This window comes from Octodon degus, unplaced genomic scaffold (assembly GCF_000260255.1).
Source record: "Octodon degus isolate 3935 unplaced genomic scaffold, OctDeg1.0 scaffold00140, whole genome shotgun sequence".
NCBI lineage: Eukaryota > Metazoa > Chordata > Mammalia > Rodentia > Octodontidae > Octodon > Octodon degus.
Window position 1 is genome coordinate 926,302 of NW_004524716.1, and position 12,714 is coordinate 939,015.

The 12,714-nt window shown below is 46.6% G+C and overlaps 1 protein-coding gene across 1 annotated transcript in view; it reads right to left on the bottom strand.

The window, feature by feature from the left end:
* Positions 1 to 394, bottom strand: part of Cd101 (CD101 molecule) — a 42,135-nt gene extending 41,741 nt beyond the window's left edge. The window contains exon 1 of the mRNA XM_004641655.2: positions 278 to 394. Coding sequence (XP_004641712.1) covers positions 278 to 320 — 43 coding nt within the window. The 5' untranslated portion in view covers positions 321 to 394. The remainder of the gene's footprint in view (positions 1 to 277) is intronic.
* Positions 395 to 12,714: the final 12,320 nt, after the last annotated feature.

Sequence of the window (12,714 nt, forward strand, 5' to 3'; positions counted from 1 at the left end):
GAGGAGGAGGAGGAGGAGGAGGAGGAGCCAGAGCCAGGCCAAAGCGAAAGATCTGGCAATGGAGACACACATAAAACACCAAGCACTGCACCTCCTGCAACTCTGGGCTCCCCAAGAAGGCAAAGAACTGTCATTAACAAATCAAAAGTTATTGGCAGCCACAGAAGTATGTGGCATAGCTGTTTCTGTAAAGACCAAATTGTCGTCATCCATCACCCAGCGGCCTCCTGTGGACAGCGCCTGTGATGACAGAAACACAGAGAATGATGCAACTTACCCAGAAGAAGAGAAAAAAATGCCACGTACAGGACCTGTGCCATTTGGACCAGTGCAGAGCTTTCCCGGAAGTGTCACCCAAGTTGCTCAGAAGCACAGTGACAAATGTGTTCTCGCTGCAAAAGGTAAAGAGGAAGCAATAGTGTGGTTCCAAACCACTGAGAAACACACATGACTTGCCACAAGCAAAGCTGCTTACATTGTGTTGTTCTCTGCTAATCCCTCAAATTCAGTTGTGCAAAATTAGTTACGTTTATGGTTAAACAAACATACATAGATTAAAAATGAGATGGGACTCATCCCAGCTAAATATGTATAATTTGGCAATACTGGAGGCATTTAAGGAAACTGAATAAATAAACAAGCAATGGGAGATGTTTTCTTTTTGGCCATTTCTTTTTCTCCCATCTTGAAAAAGGAAATGAGTAAAGGGTCCCTGGAAGATGGGAACTTGGGGTCACATGAGGTGTGAACTTAACACCTGTCTAGCTTGCACACAGATTCTATTCTTAGTAGCTGTCTGATCTTAGAAAAGTTAATTAACCTTTTCTAATCTCTTTTCTAAAACAAGGATACTCATGTACCCCAGAAGACTGTTCTGAAAGCTGAATTAACTAATTAATTTGGAGCACTCAGAAAAATATTGGGTACAAGTGAATCTCAGTGACTATTGGCTGCCATCATCACCATTATAGGACATTTAAGGTCTCTCTTTCTTTTTTGTACCAGGAATCAAATTCAGGACCTTGCACTGGCCAGGAAGGCTCTGCGCTAGTGAGCTACATCCCCAGCCCAGGACATGCAAGTGCATCTTTGCACCACATCAGCATAAATACCCTGGATGGCAGAGGAGTGCCTGCCTATAACCAATAGCTTGGAGTTCTGGACAGTGTAATCCTACTCTAGTGATTGAAGGCCAGGTCACAGGTGGGAAGAACCTGTGAACATCACCTGTAGTCTCTAGGCCTAGATCTAGGTCCATCGGTAATAAATTGAACTGTTTGACACCACAGTGAATGGCAGATCACTGCTCCATCCATCCATTTATCCATCCATCCATCCATTCATGCAAACAGCCATCCAGCCATCCAGACAGCCAGCCATCCATGCATCCAGTCACCCATCCATCCAGTCACCCATCCATCCACCTATCCATCCATCCATCCATCCATCCATCCATCCATCCATCCATCCATGCAGACACCCATCCATCCATCCAGCCAGCCAGCCAGCCAGACAACAAGCCATTCATCCATCCATGCAGACACCCATCTATCCATCCATCCATCCATCCATCCATCCATCCATCCATCCATCCATCCAACCATTTATCCATCCATCCAACCATCCATCCATCCAGTCATCCAGCCAGCCAGCCAGCCAAGCAGCTTTCCATCCATCCATCCATCCATCCATCCATCCATCCATCCATGCAATCAGCCAGCCACTCATCCCTCCATCCAGTGAGCCATCCATCCAGCGAGCCATCCATCCATCCATCCATCCATCCATCCATCCATCATCCATCCAGATATCCATCCATGCATCCAGTCATCCATCCATCCATCCATCCATCCATCCATCCATCCATCCATCCATCCAGTCAGCCAGCCAGCCAGTCAGCTATCCTTCCAGTCATCCAGACACCTATCCATCCATCCAACTATTTATCCTTCCATCCAATTATTCATCCATACATCCAACCATTCATCCATCTGTTCATCCATCCACCCATCCATCCATCCATCCATCCAGACATCCATCCATCCATCCATCCACCCATCCATCAATTCATCTATCCATCAATCCATTCATCCATCTACCCATTCATCCAGCAATCAATCCTTCCCTCCATCCATCCCTCCATCCATTCATCCAAGGAAGCACTTATTTTACTGAGCCATCTCCCCAGCCCCATCTATTCATCCAGATATCCAACCATCCATCCATTCAACCATTCATCATCCATCCATCCATCCATCCATCCATCCATCCATCCATCCACCCATTCATCCATGCATCCATCCATCCATTCAGACATCCAGCCATTCATCCAGCTAGCCATCCATTCATCCAGCTAGCCAGCCAGACATCCATCCATCCATCCATGCAGCCAGCCAGCCAAACATCCATCCATCCATCCATCCATTCATCCATCCACCCACCCAGCCATCCATCCAGCCCACCACTGTGGAGCCCTTCTAGGTTCTGATAGCTGTGGTAGGATTTACACACAGAGATCTACACAACCTCGCTGTATTCTCAGGAAGCTCCCGCTTGAATTGGATAACCAGTACTACAGAGCATCTAACCAGGGCAAAGGAAATGGTAGACAGGAGAGGCTATCTGGATGGGTGAGAAATAGCCAGCAGGGAGCAAATGGGCATGAAGTGGTTGAGGAGAGGCGGTCTTCAGATTAGTGAGGCCCAGACTGTTCCCTCCTGCTGGAGTTAAAAGTTAAGGCTGGCACAAAAGAAGAGAGGAGGTGGGCCAGATTGTAATGAGCTCTGCATGCCTGGCCCAGGAGCCTGACTTCCACCCTGAACAGGAGGGAAGATATTACCAAGGGTTTGCTTGCTTTGTTGTGTTTCTTTCTGCAGAATTTATTTTAAACTTGAGTCTGATACTTCTGCCTTGCTAACTGGCTAAAAAGCAAGGAAGAGTCAAAGGTTGTGTACAAGAAGGCCAGGGATGAGAGCCTGAAGCTGTCCCTCTGAGCACTGATGAGGGCCTGAAAGTGGCACCTAAAATGCAGAAGAGGGCTGGCCAGGTAGCTCAGTGGACTAAAGTGCCTGCTTAGGCAGATGCAGGGACCCTGGTTTGATCCCCAGCAGGCCGTGCAGGCCCCGCCCCCCAGGGCGAGCTGAGAAGGGGATTGAGACTGGGCATGGTGGTGCACACCTGTAATCCCAGCACTGGGGACCCTGAAAACAGGAGGTTCACTATGAATCTGATCTCTGTAGTGAGACCCTGTAGACCCTGTAGTAAATACATAAAAAATAAAAATAAAATAAAATACAGAAGAGGAACCTGCACATGGCGGCACACTCCTGCAATCCCAGCACTCGGGGAAGCTGAGGCAGGAGGATCTGAAGCTTGAGCTCAGCCTGCAGGACTTAGCAAGACTTTGTGTTAAAAAAAATAATAATAATAAAAATTTTTAAAAGGCTGGGGATGGAGCTCAGTATGAAAGTCTTGAGTTCAGTTCCCAGAGCTGGGAACAAACACAAAACCAGGAAAACTGAGAAGAGATGCGAGATAAATGTGTACGGCCTGTACGGTAAGCTACCAAGTGCTGTTACAGATCCACGCGGAGTTGAAGCGCAGCTCTAAGCTCAAGGCGCGCCGGTGAGCCCGGCTGGAGGTGGGCAGGAAGGAGGCACAGGCCTGACTGTCACACGGGGAACAGCCTGAGGTCCCGCAAGGCTGGAGGTGGGCAAGGAGAGATAGCCTGACCTTCGGGGAGGGAGACAGCCTAGCTAACTTGGGGAGCATGGGAAGATGAGGAAAACTTCAGGGAAAGGGCACTACTTAAAGGTACAATTTATTTTTCTAGTGGGAATTATAGTAGCAAAGGGCAACAACACTCCACAAACCCAAGTCCGAAACCTCCAACTTCACTCCGCACTTCTCTCCTCATCCGTCCATCTGCGCATCCCACGAAGTCATCTCACCCTCTGCATTCTTTTTTTTGCATTAGCAATGATACTTAACAGTTACCCCCTGGTGCCAGTTGACCTACAAGTATTAAAATCTTTAGTGGAAAAAGTCTTTAGTGAAAGACCGTGAACTTTCCTTTTTAAAGTTCTGTGCATAAGGGCCGGCGAGATAGCTCAGCAGACTAAGCGCCTACTTAGGCAACCGCAGGGATGGGGACTTGATCCTCAGCACCACGTGCCACACCAGCCCTGCCCCCAGGCATGCTCAGCCAGCCACTGAGACCAGGCATGATGGCGCATGCCTGTAATCCCAGGGCTGGGAAGGCTGAAACCAGGAGGATCACTATGAGTCTGAGCTGCACAGTGAGACCCTGTACCAAATACATTAAAAACAAGAAGTGAGCATAAAAAGAAGTCTTTAGAAGAGCTCTGCCCTCTAGGAACTTGGATTTTAGTTTAGCAAATGACTATTAGTAAGAAATAGTAGGCATATAAGATAGCACGCTTCAGTATCCAATTCATGGTTCTGATGGGAAATCTGAGTGTTAAGGGCCTAGAGAGGCAGGGCAGTGACACAAGATCATTCAGAGAAGGCTGGGCTTCAGTAGGTCCTCAGAGATCCGATATAGTTTAAATAGTCAGGGAGAAGAAAAAAAAAAAAGACATGCCAATAAGAAATTAAATACACAAAGAAAGAGACTGGGGCGGGCAGGGATGTAGCTCAGCAGCACAGCACCTGCCTGGCAAGCATGAGGGCTTGAGTGTGATTCCCAGTATGAGAGAGAGAGAGAGAGAGAGAGAGAGAGAGAGAGATACAGAGACAGAGAGATACAGAGACAGAGAAAGACAGAGAGCCTGGGATGTATAGTTTGTATTTAGGGAAATGTTAAAGAGCAGCTTGCCTAGAGTGGAGATTTTACACTGATTCTCCAAGTTGTTAGTGTCTCAGATGGCCTGGGCTTGGACCCCTCTGCTATCTTCTCTGTGTCCCACATCTTCCTACAGGCTGGCCTTATGCATTTTCAGGGTAATGTCCAGGGTCCAAAAGAACCAGTGGGCATGGGATCACTTTTCAGTGATCACTAGTAACCCCAGGCCAAAGCTAGTCATATGGCCAAATCCAAAGGCAAGATATGGGTTTATAGATCCTGCCTCTTTAAAGAAAGGAAATGCACAGGGTGAGGCTAAAAAAGAAAAACAAGGGGGGCATCACTGCAATACATCTGCCAAGTGCATTAAAAAGAGAATTATTTTAGAAATAAGCATTAACTAGAGACACTCATTGCTCATAATACAGAGTATCCCATATTCCTAAAATATAAACAACCCAGTTAATGCTGTGGAACTTCTTATTCCTGGCTGTTGCCAAAATAATTTTTCTTTTTCTATTTTAGTGGCTCCATTTCTGCCAGAATTTAACATTGACAGGGTAATGTCGCTTCTTTGCAGGAGAGAAAAAAAGCAGCTTTCTGTTGTCAAGGAAAAAAAGAAGAAAGAAAGGGGAAAAAATAGAGTTGGCAAAAGAGACAGTTATCCTAGTTCCTTGGGAATCACTGCCTTGCAGTTGTACCAGCTGAAAGGAATGTAAAAATGTAGCTCCGGATCCAGGGGGAGAGGGGAGGGCCACTGCCTGCCAACACAACCCGGAATACACTAAAGGAAAATTCTGTTCTACTTCCTGCGAGATTAATGAAAAGATCTTTTTTACGGGCTCCCATGCTCCCATATGAGTCCCAAGATTCATAGAAATTGCAGGGATTGTGGTCTCCTATCATAAGCTCACAGGCTCCAGGAACAAAGTTCTCCAACATATCAGGTTGGGTTTTGTTTCTGAGAAGGGTCTCACGATGTAGTTCACGTGACCCTTGAGCTCGTTTTGTAGGCCAGGCTTGCCTTCAGCTCACAGTGGTGCTCCTGCCTCGGATCCCAAGTGCAGCTGTATCCCACCACGCGAAGCTTACATATTAGGTTTACTGTAAAGCAAGTCATGTGCAACTTCATCGACTAATTTGTATCACTGTGGTAGGCACTGCAATCCCACTTCCTAGAGCAGTTAAATGAGACCTGGAGTCTTGGAGTGACCAACCCAAAATTCGATGGGCAGAAGATGGCTGGATTCGAAAGCTGCTTTTTTTTTTTTTTTTTAATGTATTTACAACAGGGTCTACAAGGTCTCACTACAGATCAGACTCCTGTTTTCAGCCTCCCAAGTGCGGGGATTACAGGTGTGCACCTCCATGCACAGTCTCAGCGCAACCTAGAGGCCGAGCCGGCGCAGTATGAGGTGCCAGGGATCGAACCCGGCCACTGTGCTTTAGTCCGCTGAGCCGTCTAGCTGGCCCCTAAAGTTGCTCATTCATTTCAACACATCTTTGGGCTTGCTACCCACCATTTCTCCTTCACCGGTCTTGTCTGCAGCGGTCAAAGCACCAGCACGCGGCATCACCGCAATACATCTGCCAAGTGTAAAACCATGCAGATGTCACCAGGCGTCACGCCTAAAAGCTATTTTTCTTCAACTTCTAGGCTCAAGCGATCCTCCTGCTTCCACCTCCTGAGGAGCTGGGATTGCAGGTGCACTCCGCTGGGCTGGGCCATAAAAATCTTTCACGGACTAATCCTGCCTCCTGCCGCCACCACTGAAAGCGTCAGCTTTTCATGGGGACTAATGCAACTCCGTCGGTCCCCGGCTTTGCCCTGTCCCTGTACTCTGCCATGAGGAATGTAAAACACACACAGCTATGCATTTTCCAGATGAAAGTTTTGGGTGGCTTCCCACGTACCTCTAGAACATCAAGTTCAGACTCCTTGATGTGACCTTACCATCTGATCCTTGGGACCCTCAGCACCCTACCCTTCAACTGTATCCCGCAGCAGTAGAGAACCACGCGTATTTTTCTGGGCCTGTCCTCCCATCTTCTCTTTCCTTAACTCTGCGAACATGATCCCTCCTGCTTAGGACACTGCCCCATCTATCTGCTAAATGGATACTTAATATTCTTCCCCCAATACTGATTGAACCTAAAATCTTTGCTGAACAACACCAAGTGCTCTGTTTATTTTGAGATGGGGTCATGCTACATCACTAAGTTGCCCAGGTTGGACTTGAACTTAGGATCTTCCTGCCTCAGGCTCCCCGAGTTCTGGTATTACAGGTGCATGCTAGCACATCCGACTTAAATTTGTTTTTAACTCTGAGTTTTGCATCTCCTACGTGAAACCTTTTTTAACTCCTTGGCTAGAGCTAACCACTCCTCTGAGCTGTCAGCGAGCCTCTATAATTTTACTTGTTACATGGTAATACACGATCTGTCTATTTCCTTCCACAAGAGCACGGATTTCCCAGGGGTAGAGTCTAGTTATCATTCATTCTTCGAGTTCCTCAACAAATCCTTACTGAATGCCGAGAACTTTCAAGCACTGAGTCTGGTGGAGTGATTTAGAGCAAACGAAGTCTGGGGTCAGTCGGATATGCAAGCTTATATGCAAAACCCAAAATCTAGATAAAGCATAAATGGAGAGAATAGGAAGTAGAGTGATCTTTTTCAAATGGGAAGGGGAACAGGAGATGGAAGGCAGAGGAGGGAAAGGGGTGGGAAAAGAACTGAAGGAAAAAAGGGACATGGAGCTTTTTTTTTTTTTTTTTTGCAACTTGCAGGCTTTGATCTTAAAAAAAGAAAAATGTATTAGTGTACTTTCCAGCCAAGGATTGCATTCACCGTAGGGAATCTGTACCCACACGTGATACCTCTCGAGTTTCGTTTCTTCTCCTTCCCCTGCCCTCCCTTCACCTCTTCTCATTTACAAAGGCGTTGCACCGATTTTCCCCTACTTTTTTTCTTTTCCCTTCCTTCCTTTCTCCCTCTCCCTTCCTTTGTCCCTTTCCCATGTGAACATCTGCTTCCTGCTTCCCAGTATCTACTACACATTTTGGTTTTATTTACCCTTTTGTTTTCCCACACCAGAGATACAATGTGGTAGTTAAACATGAGACACAGTTTTTGCACACAGAAAGCCACTAAGAGTGGGAAGGAGCCAGATGGGAGGGGTGGGGGCCAAAAGGAATTAAGATACGTTATGTACTTGGACCAACTCCCCATAAAAAATGTAACCATTATGTGCTACACACAGGCACTAGAAATAATAATAATACTAAAAAAACTCAAGGGAGAAAGGCTTGGGCTCAGATTAATGTAGGTCTTAAGTTCCTCATCTATAAACGTGGGGTGGTAACAGTAGAGATTCTCTTACGTGACATTATTACAGCTGTCAGTTTTGGCTCTGTGGCTCTGGCTTCAAGCCCAGGCTGTACTTACGCTAGGAAGCACTCTGCCGGTTAGCTACCCCACAGCCCACAGGGCTGTTCTCTTAACACTTAAGAAGAACCATCAGGTAAAGTCAGGAATCATTAAAATATCTACACAAAACATTCATTGCCACTTAAGCCACCTCCACGCACACTGACTCATCTCCCGACGAGGGCCCAGGTCCTCCCTTGAACGCGGGTCTCTTCCTAGAGTCTCTTACCCTTTTCTTGCACAAACCAAACCTCTGTCATCTTCTCTATACCTTTCATGTTTGGCTTCTATAAAATAGAGCAAGAACTTAGACATCTGTGGAGCCAGTGGAATACAGCACGTTTTCATGTTCCCGTAACCCTCTGCTCTCACCTGCAGACTTCAATCTTTCCAGTTGTCTTGCCCACACCTAAATGGGTAGCGTGCGAAAAACAAACAAAAAAATTTGTCTCTACTGAATCTTTCTATAAAATTTATTCTTACAAAAAATGCGGTGAGAACCACACTCCTGAATCTTAACATTTTCAGACTGCACATTTAGTTGTCACTCTAGGGCCGTGGTTGTGCAAAGGATCCCCACAACTTTCTTGCGGCACCGAAGCACAATACCCACTAGACAGTTATTTCCTCTCCCCTGGTGCTTGGCCCATGATCTTTCATACTTTCTGTTGCTATTGTTCTATTTTTAGAGACTATATCTGAAAGGAATCATGTATCTTTATTGTAACTATTTTATTTCACTTACAATGTCATCAAAGTTCAACCATGTTGGACATCAAGATTTTTGAAGGCTGCATAATATTCCATAAGAGGAGAATACTTTTTTTTTTCCTGATACAGTATTTTACCCAGAAGTGGGATCGTGGAGTTACCTGTTAGTTCTGTTTTTAATTTCTTGAAGAATCTCAACACTGCATTTTTCAATGGCTGGCTGCACTGTTCTTCATTTCACATTCACACCCACCAACAGTGCACATTCCAATTTCTCTGCATTCATGCACAAGAATTACACTTGCTGGTTTATGTTCTTTTATCAGTGGCCATCCTAATGGGTATCAGGCAGTACTTCACGGTGATTCTGATTTGCATTTTTCTTATGAGCAGTGAGCAGAGCAACTCTTCCCATGCTTGATGAGTATTTGTAAATATTCTTTGGAGCGTTACCTATTCAGATTTTTTTGGGGGGGGTTATAAGCAAAGTCCTTATCCAATCTGGAAATTAACCCCTTATCAGATATATGATTGGTACTATTTTTCCCATTCTGTTAGCTGACTTTTCATTCTGATTGTTTTCTTTAATTAATTAATTAATTTTTTTAGGGAAGGGTCTACAGGGTATTCAGGGTCTCACTACTAGATTGGACTCGTAGTGATCTGCTTGTTTACAGCCTCCAGAGAGCTGGATTACAGGCACGCGACACCAGGCCCAGTCTCAATTGCCCTCTCACTGTGCCCTGGGGGCTGGGCTGCAGATTGGCAGGCTCTGGGATGGGACCCCTAGCCCTGCACCTGCTTGCAGGCGCTTTAATCCCCTGAGCTATGTGGCCGGCCCTGACTGTTTCCTTTGATATCACTATGCTTCAGATCTAGAATGTCCTCCAAAGCCTCAGAGATGGGGCTTCTGGAAGGTGACTGACTGGGTGGCAGCAGCCCGAGTGGGTGGGGCCTGGCTGGTTTTGGGTTGCTGGATGTGGCCACGGAGGGCTCTGTCCCTCCCAGGTCCTCATCCTCTCCACTTTCGGGCTCCCGTGATGTGTGTGGCTTTCCTTCACCAGACCCTTCCCCCGCACCCTTCCTGCCATGGAGCAGGCTGACTGCGGACTGAAAACCCACGGACCAAAAACCTCTCCTGCAGCAAGTCGTGGGTGTTGGGTGTTTTGTTCCAGCAACAAGAAAGTGCCAAAGACAGACTTGCAGAAGTTTTGTCTGTTTGTCTATTTTTGGTTTTGTTGCCCACACTTTTCTTTCTTTCTTTTTTCCTTTTTTGTTGCGGAACCGGGAATTGAACTCAGGCCCTTGTGCTTGCCAGGGAAGCGTTTATTCCACTGAGCCATCTTCCCGGCCCTGTAGCCCATGCTTTAAAAAATTTGTTTTTAAATCTTTTATTTGGTACAGGGTCTCGCTACACAGCTTAGACTCATAGTGATGCTCCTGTCTCAACTTCCCCAGCACTGGGATTACAGGTGTGCGCCACCACGCCTGGTTTTGGTAGGCAGCACAGCATATGGTACTGTGGATTGAACCTGGGTCCTTGCACTTGCCAGGCAGATGCTTAGACCACTGAGCTATCTCCCTGGCCCTTGCCTATGCTTTCAGTGTCATATGCAAAGAACTAATCACCAGACTCCGTGTTCTGAAGCTGTCCCCATTTTCTTCTAGGATTTCTATAGCTTTATTCTTACATTCAGGTTTTTAATCCAAGTTAGTTTTGCTTTTAGTATAATGTATATGGGTCCACCTTAACGCTTACATATGAATATCCAGTTTACCAACAGCACTAGTTGGCTTGTTCTTTTTCTCCCCTGATATCAGGGATTGAACTCAGGGCTTTACCTACGCTAGGCAAGCGCTTCACCAATGAGCTACTACTCCAGCCCTACCAATAGCATTTCTTAATACCTCTTTCTTTGATCATGGCATTTCATCGGTTGACATGCTATTAAATGAATATATACAGAGTGTGGCAAAAAAAAAAAAATGCATATACACTCAGGAAAGGAAAAACTTATATAAATATTGTAATACTCAGTTTACTGAGCCGTCAGGAGATTAATGCAAGTGACCTGTGGCCTCTACAGTTACAACGGGAGCCCTGGGTGGTGGCCATGAGCCTTCAGACATTCATCAGCCCAGTGAGCTGTTGCTGGGGTAACCTCGATCACTGAGATTGCTGCTCGTGCATTTTCGATTTCTGCTGTAGGGGCTAGCGGCACAGGAGGCTTTCTGCGATAAATGATATCCCTAGCATCCCTTGTATGGGTTGAAAAAAAATATACTGTTTTTCTTCCCCTGAAGTGTGCATACATTTTCCCCCTATGGACTCTGTATAGTTATAGTAAGCAGTACTGTTGCCACAAATAGGTTTGAGAGCACACAGCACGAAGATGCAGGGAGCAGCACCTCCGTGGGTCTGTACCTGAGCAGGCTGCATTCCCCAAGCAGCGAGTATGGATTAATTATGACATTTTATTGTCAGATGCATTCCTATTTGATGGCTTGCTGATCTTGGCACACTGCCCCTCTCCGTGCTGACCAATTCCCAGAGACAGGAAAGAACTCAAATAGGAGTGTGCTTTTCCTAGGCAAACCAACTGTCCAGAGCCCACGCACCATCACCTCCTCTCTGACACTCACGGCCGCTGTCCTTTTACCTTCATCACTCCAAGGCCAGGCACCAGACAGCTAGGGATTGTCCCCACACTCTAGAATGTGGGAATTAGCCAAGCTAGTCAGTCCCAGCCCTGCTGCCTCTGCCCTGCCAGTTTCCTCCTTGTTCTTTCTCCTCCTAGCTCTGGTGCTTGTGTGGCCCTCGGGAGTGCAGCAGACTCCCTTCTCTTGGGATCTGTCAGGCAGTATCTCATTGTGGTTTCGATGTGCAATTTTCATTAACAATGCTGAGCCCTTTTCATATGTGCATGGGTAGGTGTGTAAGGAGGTTTTTGTTTTGTTTTGGAGGAAGGAATGGGTTCACTAACAGGGAGCTGCTTGCAAACGCCAGCTCTGACCACTTCAGTATTTTGACATGAGCAGACACTGAGAAGCATGTAATGACAGGTCATTTTGGGCAGCAGGCAACATAACTGCGCATTTATGAAGTCCAAGAGCTTCCTATGTGCCTGGAACAATGCCAATCACTGGGCAATGTGAGTGCCCAGGACACACACCCAGCCCTGAACACCTCACAGTGTGAAGGTCTCTGAATAGGGTATGAAAGACAGAGGAAACCCAGATGAGGCCAATGGGACAGCCAGCTGCAGAGGCTGGCCAAGCGCCGGTGCCGGGGCTCTCAGCACAATCTGCTGCCAGGTGTCCTCAAGCCAGTCATCTGGGGAAGAGGACTGTTTGTTTTCATATTGTAGAGACTGGTACCTTCTGGTCCAGCTTGGCTCCAGATTGCATCACGAGTCAGGAAAACCACTGTGTTCCGGTTACAAATGGTCATGAAACATTGGTGTGTGTTTCCTCATCTACAGAGAGGGATAATTTTTAACTTCTCCTTGCTGAAAAGAGGTCTGTGAGGTCGTGGGAATTCAGCAAAAGACCAAGAGACCATCCGCGGGGACAGGATCCCAGCCCTCACCTTTCCACTGGCGGGAACCTCAACACGGACCCCAGGAAATCCACTTCTTCTTTCATCATTCATGAAAAGTCTACAATGCCTTTTATAGAGTTCAATGAGATCAGACAGTGCTGGGGAAACCATCCACCATGGAGAAGTGCAAAGGCAAAGGGCCAACATCAAGTTCCTCACACAACTGCAA